Source organism: Eubalaena glacialis, chromosome X, assembly GCF_028564815.1.
Source record: "Eubalaena glacialis isolate mEubGla1 chromosome X, mEubGla1.1.hap2.+ XY, whole genome shotgun sequence".
Lineage (NCBI taxonomy): Eukaryota > Metazoa > Chordata > Mammalia > Artiodactyla > Balaenidae > Eubalaena > Eubalaena glacialis.
In genome coordinates, this window is record NC_083736.1 from 35,362,786 (window position 1) to 35,381,313 (window position 18,528).

The 18,528-nt window shown below is 46.6% G+C and overlaps 1 protein-coding gene across 2 annotated transcripts in view; it reads right to left on the minus strand.

Annotated features, from left to right (window-relative positions):
* The window catches only part of SRPX (sushi repeat containing protein X-linked), a 105,356-nt gene extending 98,777 nt beyond the window's left edge, over nucleotides 1–6,579 (minus strand). For both annotated transcript variants that reach the window (XM_061178000.1, XM_061177999.1), the window contains exon 1: nucleotides 6,448–6,579. In XM_061178000.1, the coding sequence (XP_061033983.1) occupies nucleotides 6,448–6,538 (91 nt within the window). In that variant the 5' untranslated portion in view covers nucleotides 6,539–6,579. The remainder of the gene's footprint in view (nucleotides 1–6,447) is intronic.
* Between the last annotated feature and the right edge of the window lie 11,949 nt (nucleotides 6,580–18,528).

Here is an 18,528-nt window from a genome sequence, read left to right on the forward strand (position 1 = left end):
AGATCCTGCCCCAAGTCCCAGACACTGTGCTAAGTGAGGGGTACAAGTTGCCAGCCCAGGCCTGCAGGTAATTACCACCTATGATTATGACTGTTTTGTTTGGTGTCGATTTTTAAATGAGGAGAATGGGAAATTGTACCGCTGGTTATAATTCAGGAGGCCAACTGATCATTGGTTCAAAGTTTCCCAACTCTGGCAACTTCATCGTACTTTCTATGTTGACTTTTGTGCCCATTAAGTGCACATTCTCTCATAGAGTTCACAAAAGTATCTGGTGAGTAGTGATTTTGAATTGGGATAGGGCCTTCTCCCCAGAAAAAGAACACCCACACAGATTTTTGTTTCCAATTTCAAAATGTTCTTAGAGAAGGAAGCCCAGAGACACCCTGCATTAACCTTCCTTGGGCCTGTAGTTGTCACTAGCACTGGCATCAGCATCACTCAACATCATTCTGCAATCTCCGGGCCCAGGGTTCCTGCGTGGCTCCTCTCTATGCTTCCCAGGGCTTGTCAACCCATCTGTGTTATAATATTTACCCCCATGGATAACCTGGTGTCTACTTCCCTACAAGACAGAAAGCTATTGACAGAAGGAATTCCCTACCTTTTTCATCCTAGTATCCCGTGCACTCCATCCTTCCATGTCCACTTTAAAAAGAAAGTCTCTGGATAGAGCCAAGGTTCCAGGAGAGAAGGCAGAATTCAAATATCCAAGAGAAAGATCCAGGCTTAAAAGACCCCATAAACAATGGCCAATAAAAGCTGACAGTCAAGAAATCACACAATCAAGAACTGAGGACTAATACAACATTGTAAATCAACCATACTCCAATAAAAATTAAAAAAAAAAAAGAACTGAAGGGCTGGCTTGAGAAATTCCCTATGAACTGGAACCCAGGCAAGGCGATTATTCACACTGCTATTTGGAAATGAATCCTTAACCTGGGTATTGATCGTAATTTGGCTGCTAGAATTTCAGACTATGTTACAACCTGGCAAAAGTCAACCTTCTTCTCGTGAAACTCAATCTTCACTTTCAATTACCCATTTGAGTTGCATTCTCTGAAAGGGGAATTGATGTAGCACACATATTTGCGTTGACTAAGGAAACCATTCAACCCCTTTGGAAGGGGCTCTAGCAAAGCGGCCAACAAAAATAATAAATGCAAACTCCGGCTTGTGGCTGCAGTGTCTCTCATCTTACAACCCCCAGCGGAGAAGGTTATTGCTCAAAGGGAGGGTGTTCACGGATTTAAAAGCAAACCTCTACAGCCAGCAAGGCATCGTCCCTGTGTATGTAGGTTCATGGTGGCACGAGCCCTGTTTACCTGCACGCGTGTTTCTCTCAGCTCCTCTGGCCAATGGTCCATCACCCGAATTGCGGGGAACTATTAACTCGATAAGTACAAATATCCACTTGGCTCCAGGGTCTTGGCTAGGCACCATGGGAAATACAGAGGGGTAAGACAGAGCAGTGCCCTACCTTCACGAGCTCAGAATCTAGAAGTGTAAAGGAATGCACAGCTCATTGTAATGTATGGCATGTATGATAAATATCACAAGAGAGATATGAAACACCGTGGGTGTTTAAAGGAAGGCAGAAGCTTCCCAATCAAAGGATCAAGTAAAAGTTTCATCGAACTGGGGGGTGTCGCTGGACGACGGGCAGAATTTAGACAGACATGTGGCTGCAGGGAAGCATTCCAGGTGCAGAAAGCAGTAATCACCAAAAAGAGGGAAAATGGGACTCCAGGTCTATAAAAACAGGTAGTCTACTTTAGCCAGACTTTAGGAAGCCAGGAGAGAAGGACTGGAAAATTAGGCTGCAGGCAAATTGTATAGTTCCCTGAAAACATCAGAGAACTTCCTAGTTAACTTGCTGCCCTGTTTTTTTATAAATTTATTTATTTATTTATTTTATTTTTGGCTGTGTTGGGTCTTCGTTGCTGAGCACTGGCTTTCTCTAGTTGCAGCGAGTGGGGGCTACTCTTCGTTGCGGTGCGCGGGCTTCTCTTGTTGTGGAGCATGGGCTCTAGGAGCGTGGGCTTCAGTAGTTGCAGCACGCGGGCTCAGCAGTTGTGGCTCGCGGGCTCTAGAGCGCAGGCTCAGTAGCTGTGGCGCACGGGCTTAGTTGCTCCGCGGCATGTGGGATCTTCCCGGACCGGGGCTCGAACCCGTGTCCCCTGCATTGGCAGGCGGATTCTTAACCACTGCACCACCAGGGAAGTCCTGCTCTATGTTTTTGAGTAGGAGAGCAATGGGATCAAAACAGTACTAAAGTTACTTCAATTTTAAAAATTAGAAATAAAATAAAAATGTTAAAAAAAAACCAGTACTGAAGTAAAACTGTACTTAAAAGAGCAGTATCTGGCCAGAAAAAGTAGAATGAGTTGTTATAAGAGAGACTAAAAGTGAGAATGTTATAGAAATCACCGAAAAGAAAAGGGCAATATTTCAATTATGGTGTGAGGAAGGTTTGAAGACGGTGCTTTAGCGATGGTTTCCGGTGTCTCTTTCACCTCACAAATCTGGGAAATGAGAAACAGTAATAGCAGGATACCGCACTGAAAGTGTTACCAATAAGAAAATGCCAGTTGAAAATGCCCTGCTCTCCCCAGCATTCTCCTTTTTAATGCAGAGGAATTTTGTCAGCTGATTACATGTTTTAAACCCAAATAGAAATTTCTAGCCTAACCTGCTCCTGATGTGACTTTAATTGTATATCCTGAGCCAGGTGTTCAGTTCCTAATACTTATCTCCAAATGTGGCATTTTAAAAGACTGCTTTGGCTGGTGTGGTCTGGTTTGGCTTTTAGCCAACCCCACTCGGTTTTCCTGGCTGGTGAAACCACACTACTTTACCAGTTTTCTCCAGGCATCAGATTCATGGAGCCTTTCTTAGTGGCCATGGCGTTCATTCTCCACCTTCAGCCTTGCTTGCAGAAGGAGGTGCAGTGAACCTCCAAAATCTCAGATGTAAATGAGGCTTCAAGAGTTCAGGGCTTCCCTGGTGGCGCAGTGGTTAAGAATCTGCCTGCCAATGCAGGGGACACAGGTTCCAGTCCTGGTCTGGGAAGATCCCACATGCCGCGGAGCAACTAAGCCCGTGTGCCACAACTACTGAGCCTGCACCCTACGGCCCGCGAGCCACAACTACTGAGCCCACGTGCCACAAGTACTGAAGCCTGCACGCCTAGAGCCTGTGCTCCGCAACAAGAGAAGCCACTGCAATGAGAAGTCTGTGCACCGCAACGAAGAGTAGCCCCCGCTCGCCGCAACTAGAGAAAGCCCGTGCGCAGCAACGAAGACCCAAGGCAGCCAAAAATAAATAAATAAAAAGAGTTCATTTAAGAACATAATAAAACGGAAATGCAAAGCAAAACCACAATGAGACAGCGCCTCACACCTGTCAGAATGGCTATTATCCGAAAGACAAGAAAGAACAAGTGTTGGCAAGAATGTGGAGAAAAGGGAACCCTTGTGCACTGTTGGTGGGAATGTAAATTGGTGCAGCCACTATGGAAAACAGTATGGAGGTTCCTCAAAAAACTAAAAATACAGCTACCATATGATCCAGCAATCCCTCCTCTAGGTATTTATCCAAAAGAAATGAAAACAGGATCTCAAAGAGGTATCTGCATCCCCATGTTTATTGCAACATTATTCACTAGAGCCCAGTTATGGAAACAGTCTAAGTGTCCATGAACCGATGAATGGATAAAGAAGATGTGGTATACACATACAATGGAATATTATCCAGCCATAAAAAAAAGAATGGAACGTTGCCATTTGTGACAACATGGATGGACCTAGGGGGCATTATGCTAAGTGAAATAAGTCAGAGAAAGACAAATACCATATGATCTCACTTAATATATTGTGGAATCTAAAAAATGAAACAAACAAGCAAAACCTAAGCTCATAGATACAGAGAACAGACTGGTGGTTGCCAGAGGGGAGGGGGAGTGGGGAGTGGGCGAAATGGGTGAAGGGGATCAAAATGTACAAACTTCCAGCTTTAAAATAAATAAGTCATGGGATGTAATGTACAGCATGGTAACTATCGTTAATAATACTGTATTGAGAGTAGATCTTAAAAGTCATCACAAGAAAAAAGAATTTTGTTAACTATGTACAGTGACCGATAGTAACTAGACTTATTGTGGTCATCATTGTGCAGTGTATACAAATATCGAATCACTATGTTGTACACGGGAAACCAATGTGTTATATGTCAATTATACCTCAATAAAAGCAAAAACAAAGAACAGAGTTAAGAATCCTATGTTATAGGCATACAAACGCAATCCAACACAGACAACTTTGCTATGAATTTTCCATACATTTCATGTGGGTTTTTATAGACACTGCGTCTTTGCTAGGCCGCAAAGAATAAATCAGAGAGCCAGAAAAGCTGCGTCAAATTCAAAGATGGAAGAACTCCAGAGACCTTCTAGAAGTGGGAATGGGAACGATTTACTCTCTCTCTCTGACAGATTTGCTATTAAATCTCAGATGTTTATATAAGTGGGGGAGGGGAGATGCCGATGGGGCCCTAGATCCCCATCTCCCTCTCTCAGAGGTTCCTGATTCCAGGCCTCTTACCAGAGACACAATGTCCACTTGCTAAGATACTGCCTCTGAAATGATCTTCAAAATCTCTCTGTCACCCAGCCCTTAGGGTGAACTCAGCTGACATGATTTGCCTCGGGACCCACGGGCCTAGAGAGTCTCCCCTCCCCAGCCTTCCGAAACCTCTGGCTTGGACTGAAATCCCCTCCGTTGGAATCAACAGCCCCAGCAGAGCACATTTCCTGAAAGACCCCATTGGGATGTGCCAACTTGGGGGCAGCCTGCAGGCTGGCGCCAGAGGGAGCGGGGCCAGCCAGGGCCGGTTCCCAAAAGTAGTGAGCGCCCAAGCTGGAAACCCACGATTCTGTGGGTGGCTGGGCCCTGGCAGCAAGCTACGCTGTATAAGGGTAGAAGCTGAGGGAAGGAGAGCAGAGGGCAGGGTGAGGGAGGGGAGGAAGGTCAAATGGAAAAAGAGAAGAGGCCCCTTGACTGAGAAAGGCTCCGCCAGATAGATGTACAGGCGGCTTAGAGACGCCTCCCAGTTCAGCAGGAAAGGCTGCTTCTAGCTTCTCAACTTCTCCCCCTGCTCCCTGTCCAGTACTGGCTTCCCCCTCCCCTCTAGGTTCATATTAACCCGACTCCTGCGTGGGGGGTGGGGGCACTAACCTGCCCGGGGAACAGGGGGCTGGCACTTGCCTGGCACAGAGGATAAAGTCTCCTTTCCACTTCGCCCTGAATCAGTTCCTACCAAAAAGCTTAACACTTACAACAGTTCAAAACGCAAATGTTCCTGTTTATCACTTTACACGTTTGTTTGATTCATTCATTCATAAGGGGATGTGCAAGGAATTTCCAGCAGCCATCCCTACATCTCCCAAGCGTGCTATCTGGGAACCCTCCCCCTCCATCCTTCACCCAGAACTCGGTAGGTTCGTTTCTCAGACCTCAGACTTAAACCGCCCACAGTGTTGAAAGTAAAGCCAGATATTTGCCCACCACGTCACCCACTTTCCCATTAACACTAAACTAAAATGTGCCCATGGATTTCTTCTCCTTTCCGGGGCGACAGGGGTGCATCCATGTTACCCAGCTCCCCCGAAGCTCTTTGCTATCTTAAGACTCTCGGATGAGGGAGTCAGCTGGAGCTTTTTAAAGGGCATCTCCAAAGCAGGTTTTGTCCACACCAGAAGAGTCCTAATAAGTACCAGGGTCCCCTTAGATGCTACAGACCACGCCCCCCAGCAACAAGAAGCCACACCCCCTGTCTAGCAGAGCCCGCGTGTGTAGTCCTCTTTCCCTGGGGCTAACCAAGCGCCTGCCACATGTCACCGCTCTCAGCTGGCACCTCTCTCCCAGAGGTGCAGACTTTCTCGGAATCCCCGGCAGGGAGGGTTGGGGGATGCGGGAGAGGCTCCGCCCGGGCCTTCCACGAGAGTCTTTCTACTGTGGCTCGTGCCCTGCAGCCCCAGGGGGTGGCCTGGGGCCTCGAGTGGGAGGGGGTAGGGGCTCCTTCCTGGACAAGCTGCCAGCCACCTGGTCCCCGGCCGCAGGCAACTGTGTGAGAGGCAAAACTCCGGCGGGGTGAGAAAGTAACCCGCGGCCAAACTTCTCCTGGTCGCCTCCAGCGCCAACGAGGGTTTGATTGGTCCCCCTGGAACCCCAGACGCAGAGGGTCCTCCGGCTCACGGCGCCCGGCGACGGGATGGCAGTCGGCTCTCCCCTCCTGGTGCACGGACGCGAGCCCCACTCCGCGTCCCCCGCTCCCCCGGGCGGCGAAAGACGAAGTCCGCGCAAACAAAGGGCGCCCCCGCACCACCCTCCGGACCGAGCCGAGGGTCCTGGAGCCCAGCTGGGGAGGCTGGCCCGCCGACCCTACCTGGGAAGCCGCGGCTCGGCGGGACTCGTAGCAGCAGCGGCAGCAGCGGCAGCAGCGGCAGCAGCGCGGGCCGGAGTGCGGGGCTCCCCATGGCGCGCCCGGCGCTGCGCTCGGCTCGGCTGCGCGGCGCGCTTCCCGGGGGCGGGAGGAGACCAAGCCGACCGAGGGGCTGCGCGCGGCCGGCGGAGGCCAAGCTGGAAAACTCCTCCTCTCGCCTGTCTCCCTCCCTCCCCCCCTCCAGCCCGCCCGGGGCCTGCCCTCCTTCCTCCGCCTCCCCGGAGCGCTGGCGCGGCTGGGGCTCCGACCCACACCCCTCCTTTTGTGCCAGCGCTTCTTCTGGAAGCGGGGCTGACACTCCCGCACCCCCTCTGGGGGCCTGAGCGCGCCAGGGGCGTGCCCTAGCAAACCGGATTATCCTAAAATATCTTTTTGTTCCCCAATTGCGCGCCCTTTCACCACGAATACACACACTGGTGGCCCAAACACCTCCCAGATCCGGGGCCCCTACCACAATGTCATCTGTGCAGAAAGCTGCGTGAGTCGCACGGAAAGAGAAGGGATAACCGAGGGGGTCGAAGAATGGCCCACCGCGGCAGGTTATTATCGCCAAGTTCGCGGGTTTGACCCTTCGGACCACGCCCCAAGTTCGGCGTCATTATGCCCATACTATCCAAGAAGAAACGACGCTTAGAAACTTGCCCAGGTTCATGGTTACGGGCAGAGCGGGGATTTGAACTTAGGTGTGTGGTTCTGCCGGCGCCAACATCCTTGCTACGGCTTTTTGGTTTCTCTTTTGCAAGGGAATGAATCAAGAGTTCGTGCCGGCTGCACTGCAGTTTAGGGCGGGGCTTGAGGTACTCTTTCTAGGGTCGGCTGATGGGCGAGCACAAGGCCCAGAAAGTTCCCCGTCTCACCCACAGCCTCGGGAATCCAGCTGTTGTAGTTTCCTGCAACCAGATTTCCCCATTTCCTGGATTGTTCGCAATCACCCCTAGGACACCACGATCAGCCTGGAGCCTCCACCCTGTGGCCTGGCGTCAGGATAGGGTTTCTAGGTGCCTGCAGGACGGATCTGGTTTCTTCTTCAAGGCTTTATCAATTTTTTTTTTTTTTTTTTTTTTGGTAAACCCCTAAGGCAGGACCTCGCCCCTTTCCTGACCAAAGGAGATCTTAGCTAAGGCAGATTCCAACTAGGGCTGCTGCGTTTGGTCGTGTAGTATGGGCACTGCACGAAGGCCCCGGAGGAAGGGGCAAGTGGGTGCCAAAATCCAGCTGCCTCTGGGGTCACAAGAAGCCTGTGCCTTGGCAGAGGCCACGTTCATTGTGGAAGGGCAGCTTTCTCCTCACCTCAGCAGTCTGGTCTGTTAGCTAGGCTAAGGGCCCTGGGAACATCCATCCAGAGGTTTTCGATTTTTTTTAAAAAATCTAGATGGTGTGCTCTTTTCCCAATTCTCACAAAAACCTCTGCCTTGAACTTCCATCTTATCCTCTCCAGTGCCTGGGGAGCTTCTCTCCATCTCCTGCGGGTTTCTCCATTACTGCTACCTCTTCAAGAAGCCAACAACCCCTCAATAACCCTCTAATCACAGGACAATGAGGGAGGTCAGGCTCTTCTGTGGCCTCCATCACACCAGACTCTCCAGGGAGTGGTTCTCAATCCTGTGCACACACAAGAGTAACCTGGGGGAGCCTTATAGAAATACCCTATCTGGACTCGACCCCAGACCAATGAAACTAGAATCTTTAGGGATGTGGCCTGGCGTTTGAACAGATGGATAGTTTTGTGCCCCCATGCTCAGTGGTGCAGGTTTTAGAACGGGATAAATTCTAGGCCAGTGTTTCTCAACCCAGGCACTGTTGACATTTGGGGCTGGATTCTTGGTTGGGGAGGGTGGCTGCTCTGTGCGCTGAAGGATGTTTAGCTGCATTCCTGGCCTCTATGCCCCAGAGAGCAAGTAGCAAGCCCTCGTTTTTCTCAGTTGTAACAACCAAAACATGTCTCCAGAAGCTGCCAGATGTCCTCTGGCAGAAAAATTGGCCCCAGTCAAGAACCACTGCTGTAGGCCCATGAGTAAAGGTTAATGGGCACCCCAAATTCTAGGTCCAGGTTAGTCTGTCCAGTGGCCTTCCTTTCCTATATCACCTCTGAAGCAAGCTTTGCTCACAAAACGCAGCACACATTCTATTATTGGGCTGACAAGGAACACCTGGCTCTCTCCTAGCCCCTGAATCTGGCTGAATTACAAGCAACACCACATTCGATGTTAGGAGTTGCTTTCTTTGCTACTTTAGAGCAAATTCCAATCAGATTTATAATAATAATTATAATAATAGTTACAATAACTATTATTTTTATTTATTATAATAATTATTATTACCAGGCCTCTCTGGTAGAAGGGATGAGGGCAGAGGGAAGCTTAGGAGAAGAGATTATCCATCCATCCCACAATATCTTGGTAGACAATAGGATGGTTAAGTAGATTCGCAATCTATCAAACAACTGAACCCAGAAGATGGGGTAATGAGTGGATGGAAACAGGAAGAGAAGCCACTCAGGGAGGGCCACAGAGCTCTGATCTCTTCCTGTCCTGCTGGTCCTAACTACTAATGAATTGGGAAAAGATGCTGTTGGCATGAGACACAAAGATAGGCAAGAAATAGGTTCCAAGCATCTCTATAGGCAGGAATGCTATATTGACTCTGAACGTTAAAAGGTAATAAGGATAAATATGATGCCCTACATTAGATCTCAAAATCCAACCACACAGATGCAGAGTACGGGAAACGTGGCTTCTCAGCAGTACCTACCATACTTAGCTGCCTACAGGCTACAACAGACTTCCCAGGCACCTCAGGGCACTACTGACAGTGCCTGTTCTGTCCTCTGAAGCATTCCGAGCGCTGGGCAAAGCGCCCAAGGTGAGGAGAAGGGAACACAGCCCTCAAGGTCTGGCGGGGTTGTGGGGGGGGGGGCAGGTATCTTTCCACCGTGTACAGTGTGGAGGAGGCTGGATTAAACAGCACAGCCTTTACCCCTGACTCAGAGCAGAATGACCCACAGTGGAGAAGGAAGGAAAAGGAGTCCCAGGATTCCCCGCCCCTCCACTATATTTCTGGAACTTGTAGACTCCGAGACGCCATTGAAGGAGAACCTGGCAGCCCCCTACCTACTGCAGGCGAGAGATTTCCCGAGCACGTCAGTCAAGGCCCTTCCCTCCATGTGCCTCTACCATCTTCCCACACCTCTTCATCCCCCCACCCTCGCAAACCAGTTCTTCTCTTCCCACATCCTTCCAGAGTAAAGGACCTGAAGTTTAAGGGGAACATTGGTGGCTCACTGTACCTTGGGAAATGGTTGGCAGTAGAATAAAAGTTGAGGAGACACTCAGGAGTGATGCGACCTAAGACAGTGCTTCTCAAACTATCTGTGGCAAAGGACTGTTTTTCAAAAATTCCCAGTCCGAGCCTGGGATTAGCAGATGCAAACTAGTATATATAGGATGGAGAAACAACAAGGTCCTACTGTATAGCACAGGGAACTATATTCAATATCCTGTGATAAACCATAATGGAAAAGAATATGAAAAAGAATATATATATATATGTATCACTGAATCACTTTGCTGTACAGCTGAAATTAACACAACGTTGTAAATCAGCTATACTTCAATAAAATAAAAAATTTTTTTAAATTCCCAATCCATTTTTGATCAAGGCTTTTCTAAAATCAATAAACGTGACTCACTAGAAAAATAAAATGGGAACAAGTCAGAGAGGAGCACAGTTATAGTGGATTTAGTCTTTTCCATCCTGTACTTATACAAACTACAGACCACACTAAACTCTCCAGGTTTCCGAGAACTCAAGACTCAAAGGACAAGGAGATCTGACCTCAGTCTATTGGAATCATGCTAAATGAATGCCAGAAGGGTAGGGTGAATTGGGCTGGTACTTTTGCTCTCTGGTATCTGTTAAAAATCTAGATCCGAGAGGGTTAAGGTAAGAGTGCTCAAGGTCAAGATCAAAAAAAGCTAATGGCAGTCCAAGAATAGTATCTATTTACAATCCCCTGGCTTAAAGAGATTTCTTCCCTTTCTAGAATAAATATTCAGAATGAAACAACACAAGCTCTAAGGGATGAAAAAATTCTGCAGCATTAAGGGAAAGGGAATACTTTGACTCTAAAGATTCAAAGGAAAAACACCTTGTTTGTGAAAATAATCAGCTACAGAAAAGGGAAAGCAGTTTTAGAAAATATCTCTTTGGTGTATTCAGTAGAAGATTCAAGAAGAATGCTTTTATAAAGTAGCAATAGGGGGTCATACAGAGAATTGAGAAATATAAGAATGCAGAGATTCAAAAATGAAATTAATGCCTTTCAGTTTCAGTGGTCAGGCTTGGAAGTTATCATTCCTGTCCTGACAACAAGATAAAGCTGGGCAAACAGAAAAATCCATGACTTTTCTCCGACTCAACAAAAAACTGAGTTTTCAGGGCAAATCGCCACCCATTACTATCTGGAAAGACAGGCATATCCAGACAGTCACAGCTGAGATCTGCTTACCTAGCAGAAGACGTGCGGGAGCCATACATTGGTAGGAACACTGAAATGGCAATTTAGAAAAATTGCTGAGGGCTGAGTGCGGACTAATAGGAGAGTGAGAAACTCCTGGGGGCTGAAGTCATAGCAGAGACTCCCACACTGCTGTAGGCTTTAACTCCAAGAACCCTACCAGGTTTTCATGGTGAAGGTCCAAGAAAGCCCCCTCCTGCTCTGGCAGGGAGAGGGGAAGAGTAATCCTTCTGAAATATGCTCAGAGACTTCTCCAGAGAAAAGGGCTACTTGACTTTACCAGAGCCTTATCTCACCTCTGAGAAGGGCTTGGTGATGAATTTCCGGAAAAACATCATTTGAGGAACTGCTCGTATGGTTTTGGAGGGATCTGCCAACCACAGATACTCCAAATCTCGGTCATAGGTGTGGTTCCATGAATCAGGCTGAGTCAGTAGAACTTGAGCCCCAGGCCACTGTAATTAGAGGGGTAAGTACAGGTCTCAGGCTGGCCAGTCAGAGGCTCGCTCAGAGACTTTTTTTTTTTTTAAATACAGCAGGTTCGCTCAGAGACCTTTAAAACAAAGCCCAGTTGAAAGAATTCCTCTTATTTTCCTCTTTGGTTAGACATTGTATGAATGTGACCTAAGAAATGCTAGTTTTGAGTGAGGCTCATAACAAGAGAAGACCCTGTCATATGTCTGGGCCACTTTGTAAGCTGCTCTGTCACTTGGGCCATGTGACCCAGGAGATCTACTGGTGCTCCATATGTCAGTGGCCAATAGAGATGCAGTTTGAAGTCTTTGGCAAGCCCCTCTAGGTGAAGCAAGATCCGACCCTTAAAACTTTGCAGCAAATCCCTGCCATCCTTGGTGGATAACTACGACCCTTTTCAGAATCAACTTTTGGCTTTTTGCTACTGGGCCTTCATAGAGATGAAATGCTTAACCGTGGACCACCAAGTTACCATGTAGCCTGAGCCACTCATCTTGAACTAGTGTTGTCCAACTAGCCAAGCCATACAGTTGGGTATTCATAGCAGCACTCCACCATCAAATGGAAGTGATACATATGTAATCAGGCTCGTGCAGGCCTGGAAGGCATAAGTAAGTTGCATTAGGAAGTGGCCCATATACTTATGGCCCCTACTTCTGCTACATCACCTTCTGTGTTCCAGCCCCCATCTCTGGCCTGATGGAGCGTTCCCAATGGCCAGTTGACCGAGGAAGAAAAACCTCAGATAGTTCTGCCTGGCATGTAGGTACTGCCTTAAAGTGGAGAGTGGCAGCATTACCGCCCTACTCTCTCACAGCCCTGAAGAACAGCAGTGAGGGGGAATCCTCCCAGTAGGCAGGATTGTGAGTAGTCTACCTGGTTACTTGAATAGACATATTGGATATGGATTTTCCTTCTCTGTCCACATGCTTCTGCCCAAATTCTCATCTGTGGTCTTATGGAATACCTTACCCACCATCATGGTATTTGACACAGCACTGCTTCCAATCAAGGAACTCACTTCATAGCAAATGAAGTGAGGCAATGGGCCCAGACTCATGGAATTCACTGGTCTTACCACATTCCCTATCATTCTGAAGCAGCTTGATTGAAGTGGAGAGGCCTTTTGAAGACATAGTTAACGCACAGCTAAGTGGCAACACCTTGCAGGGCTGGGCAAGGTCGTCCTGGATGCTGTATATGCTTTGAGTTGCCATCCAATACATGATGCTGTTGATCCCATAGCCAATCTTCATAGATCCCTGAGCATAGCCGTGGAAATGGGAGCGGCACCGTTCGCTATTACCTCTAGTGATTTATTAGCAAGATGTTATTTCCTATCCCTGTGATACATAGGCTCTGCTGGTTTAGAGGTCTGAGTTCCAAAGAGAGGAATGCTTCCACCAAGGCACCCAACAATGATTCTACTGAAATGGGAGTTAAGATTGCTGCCCAGACACTCTGGGTGCCTTGTGCCACTGAATGAACAGGCAGAGAAGGAGGTTACTGTCTGACTAGGGTGATGAATCCTGAGAGGTGATTATCAGGGAGAAATTGTGTTGCTACTGCCACACGATGGGTACCCCCATTTCCTGCTTTTCTGGAAAGCAGGAAATCCTTAAGAGTCCCTCTTAATACTCCCATGTCCTATGATAAACGTCAACAGAAAATTACAACAACCCAATTCAGGCAGGGCTGCTAATATCCCAGAACCCTCAAGAATGAAAGTTTGCGACACTTCACCAAACAAAGAACCACGACCAGCAGCTGAGGTGCTTGTTGACAGCAAAAAGGAATACAAAATGGTAGACTATGGGAAGGTAGTTATAAATATCAGCTGTGACCATTTGACCCTCGCAGAGACAGACTGCAATAGTTATAAATATTTCTTCCTAATTTTAATACAGATATGTTCGTATATATATATTAACTAGATGTTTTTGTTTTCTTTCTTTTCTCATCTCATCATCTGATGTGAGATATATTAATAATATATTAATAATATTTTATATCTCAAAGATATCAAAGGAAAAGAATGAACATCACCCAAGGACAAAAAAAGGACCTTTGTATTCTCTTCTGGGGAAAGGGTTAGCATTTTTTGGTTGTATGTGGAATAGTTGTATAATGCTAGGCAGAAGGCGGACTTTGGCATTGTTTTGATTCAGATATTAAGTATACTTTAAGGAGACGTGTATGGATGCCAAGTTGACTAGGGGTGGATTTTAATGGCTTCGTGATGCGTCAACGTGGCTAGGCTGAGCTACATTTCCCAGAATTCACTCTCTTGTTTCCAGTTAGGGGAGATTCTCGGGAGATTTGGAGGCTGGAAGAGATGCAGTGGCTATTTTGTAGCTCACATATGTTGCCGATTTGCTGACTTACCTCGTTGGTGTGAAGCAGCAGCTGGGCTTGCAACTGCTCTACCCTCCCCTGATCCTCCTTTGGCTTCTTCAACTCCTAGGCCAGGTGTATGTGTTTTGCTGTGTGATGAGGAGCCCCACTTCCGCTGGAGGGCCTCATGGCCAAGGTCAGAGGCAATAAGAACATGAGTTCCAGTTCTTCCTCATGGGGCTCTAGCTTGTGCTTGTTGGTTCTAACCTACCTTTGAACTACCCCCCTCCACGTTACATCCTCCTTCCCTACTGCCTGCTCCTTCAACTTCAAGCTCCAGCATTAGACTCAGAGACAACAGCCATTGAGAGACTGCTTAGTAAGCGCCCACAACTGCATAAGAGCGATTCCCTGTAACAAATTCATATTGGACTTAACGCAATTTATATCTGCTTCTCTGGTTGAACTCAGACTGATACAGGTGAGGAGCGAGTGTGGGGTGAAAATAAGTTTAGTTTAGAACATGTGAAGATTGCAGTATGGGGGGAACCAGCAACGTGGGGACTGTCTAGTGCTAAGATAATTTGAAATTCAGTAGGAGAGAGGAGGAGAGGGGTATAGATTTGAAATGCCTGCATGGAGGTGAAAGCGGAAGTCACTGCAGTGGATGAGATCCTTGAGGACACTGGAGAAAAAGGAAGAAAAGGAAAAAGAGGCTTGGAGAATGCAAGTCAAACAGGGAAGAGTGAAGGAAGCCATAGCAAACATTAGCTTCCAGATCTTGACAAGGGACATCTGAGTCCCAAGGGGGAAAAGGCCTTTTTTTTTTTTTTTTGCCAGATAAAACTTGTAGAAATTCTGTACAAGGGAACATGACCCAGTTCTAGAGGCTGACAGAAAATGGAACCCAGTGAGGAAACGTCAGTTAGATCCTGTAGTTAAATATCAATCCTGTTAGGACTGAGTCTCACAACTTCAAAGCCCTCACCTTGGGTCATAACTCGGTTTGTGGCAGCGTAAGAGAGGAGCAGAGGAGGGGGCCAGAGCACTTCTGAAGCAGGAATACTTTAATGTGGCAACAGGAAACAATCGATTGGTATTCCAGAGGCTATGCACTTGAAAAGGAGTGTAACTCGTGTGAGACTGGCATGTTTTTGCCAAAAGACTATCCTCAGATATGTACCTGCATCCAACTGTGATGATATTGATTGCCTGAAGAAGACCCCAGTCCTTGGCCCAGTGGGGTCTGCTCAAGGCCCTGTGGAGATAGTTCGGGCCCTTTCACCCTTTATTCCAAACACGATTCTAGGGCTGCCAACTTTGAAGATTGTGCAACTGACCCCTGCAGAAGGTTGCATCCATCGAACCGTCTCCCCACTCTCCCCTTAATCCTTGCTGATTCTGTTGATGTTGGCACATCCCCGGAGCCTCTGCCTTTTAGAATGCTGATTCATCCAGAAAGCATCTGCTGGAGGTAACAGCCTTGTCACATGTTTCAAGTCACAGAAGGATGTGTTGGAGGAGAGGAAAAGCTTTCATTTACTCTCTTGTAATCAACCCAGACGTCAGCATCACAGCAAGGATTTGGGCTGGAAAATTAGTCCCGGCAGCTAAAGAAGGGCTTCCAGCTGCAAGAGGAACAGCTAACATACATCCCCTGTATGTGTGTGCACAGTGTAGGCTGCCTCTCCCTTTGGCTGTACCCATGCCCTTTCTCCTGTTCCTAAAGACCTTTCTTGGATCTCGAGAGTTTCTGGCTCATTGTGAGGTCTTCAGGGAGGCTGGAGCACATGCAGAAACCCTGCTGTTGGCCAGAGGTATGAGGGCTCCAGCCAAGTACAAAAACAAGTCAAGTTTAGAAACAATGAGTTAATAGTCCTTTGTGGGTTGCATCGTGCTATTAGTGATAACTAATCAAAGGCTTCATTTAGTCAAATCCTGTTGGACTTTTTTGTTCCATCTGCCTTTCAAGGATCAGCCTTTCTCTGACCCTGGTAAATAGCCAAAGAAAAGTTGATGCAAGGAAAAGTTACAAGACTTGCACAAAGGTCCACAAGAGTTTAACACACCCAAAGCAAATAAAGATTCTGAGCTATCAGCATTGGGATTCTACAGTAATATTTTTCAAGTGACTGCTTGAAACTTTCCTGCATTGCTCTGGTCCTTCTCTCCCTCTGCCAGAGTGGATCCAATTTCTGTTTGTCTGGAACATATAAGATATAGGTACTTTCCCCACTTGCCTCATGCTCTGTTCTTTTTAAAAGGAGGATGTATGATCTGGTACAATGAAACCCAATGTTGGTATATCTTATTCTCAAATGGATGCTATTGCATGATGGTCATATTACATAGTTTCCTCCAACTCTTTCTTTCCCCATTCAAAAAAGTTGCCTGAACTCTCTGCTTCCATCAACCTACTCCAATCTGGGTCTGTGCACATTGGTCCTCTGAAATAACTCTTGCTGTCATGACCTGTGTGTTGCTTGCATCAGTGGACATGTTTTAGTCCTCATTTCTATACACTTCTCAGAAGCATTCAATACTAATGGCCACTTATCGCTTCAAGTAACTTGAACAATCTTTAGCTTCCAGGACACCACACTATCATACCTCCAACATCTCTGGATGCTTCTTAGTGTTTCTGGCCACCCACCAGTCTCGGGGCAACCATTAAATGTTGAATTCCATGGAATCTCTATACTCTATCCCTAGGTGATCTCATCCACACTCAGAGCTTTAATTACCAGCTAAACACTAAGAACTCACAAATATGTACCTTTAGACTCTCCTATGGGTGCCTGACCTTACTATATAACTTCTTTTGATTGTTCAAATGCACCTCCAACTCCACACATACTGAATAGATTCAGAACCTCTAACCTGCAAATCTCGTTGTCCTCCAGCATTCTCTGTGTCCGTGACTGGCACCACTATTCATCCTTGACTCCTTCCTTCCCCTCCAGCCAACCCATCCCTAAGTCCTGTATTTTCCTCCTTATGATGCTTGAATCCAGCCATGTTGCTCTGTCTTCATTGCCACCCACTTGGCCCATGCTCCATCCCATCACTTCTCAACTGGACCCCTATCAATGATTTCCTAAGTGGTCCCTTGCATCCACTCCTGTATCTCCTGCAACCTCAATATCCTCTCCATTTGCTGCAGTCAGACCAAACCATCACTCACAGGCTTAAAACCCTTTGCTGGATTACCGGTACATGTACACGAGAGAACAAGATTCTGAGCGTAACATACAAAGCTCTGTTTCATCTGGACCCTGTCTATGCTCATCCAGCCTCAACTCTCAAGACCCTTACCTCACTCTTAGTACTGCCATCACCCTGATTTTCTTTCAGTCTGTGCTCTGTTCCTTTCTGTCTCAGGGTCTTTGCACATACTCTTTCTTCTGCTTACTTTTTCTACTGCTTATTCTAGGTAACATCTCCTTATTTTCAGATCTTATCTTAAACAACACTTCAGGGAAGCTTTCCCAGACTCCCTAATAGATAAATTTAAGTCTTATGAGCTGTGTATTTTCCAAGATGGCTGCTCTTGGAAGTCAGCAGCCATGCTGTGCAAAAGCCACATGGAGGGGTCGTGTGTACATGAACCACCTCAGAGCCCAGCTGAGATCCCAGTCAAGAGCGAGTATCAACTGCCAGACATGGGAGTGAGGAAGCCTTAAAGATGACTCCAACTCAAGTCACTGTACCACTGCAATTGCATGAGAGACCCTGGCTGAGAACTGCCCACTGAACCCAGTTAACCCCTAGAACTGTGAGATAAATAATATCTCATTGTTTTAAGCCACTAAATTTTGAGCTGATTCATTACACAGCAATAGATAACTAAAACATGTGCTTCTTCAAGAAAACAAACAACCCAATCAAAAAACGGGCAGAACAGGTCAGTGCAGAGAACAGAGGGGAGAGTAGAGAGAGATGAAGCTGGAGTGGTCATTTTGGACTAGACCAGGGGTCAGCAAACTATAGCCCACCAGCCAAATCCACCCTGTTTGTTTTTGTAAATAAAGTTTTATTGGAACAAAAAAAAATGGGCAGAAGATCTAAATAGACATTTCTCCAAAGAAGACATATAGATGGCCAAAAAGCACATGAAAAGATGCTCAACATCACTAATTATCAGAGAAATGCAAATCACAATGAGATATCACGTCACACCAGTCAGAATGGCCATCATCAAAAAGTCTGCAAACAATAAATGCTGGAGAGGGTGCAGAGAAAAGGGAACCTTCCTATACTGTTGGTGGGAATGTAAATTGGTACAACCACTATGGAGAACAGTATGAAGGTTCTTTAAAAAACTAAAAACAGAGCTACCATATGACCCAGCAATCCTACTCCTGGGCAAATATCTGGAGAAAACTATAATTTGAAAAGATACATGCACCCCAATGTTCACTGCAGCACTATTTATAATAGCCAAGACATGGAAGCAACCTAAATGTCCATTGACTAAAGAATGGATAAAGAAGATGTGGTACATATATACAATGGAATATTACTCAGCCATAAAAAAGAATGAAATAATGCCATTTGCAGCAACATGGATGGACCTAGAGTTTATCATACTAAGTGAAGTTAAGTCAGCAATATCATATGATATCACTCATATGTGGAATTTAATTTAAAAAAATGAAATGATACAAATGAACTTATTTACAAAACAGAAACAGACTTAT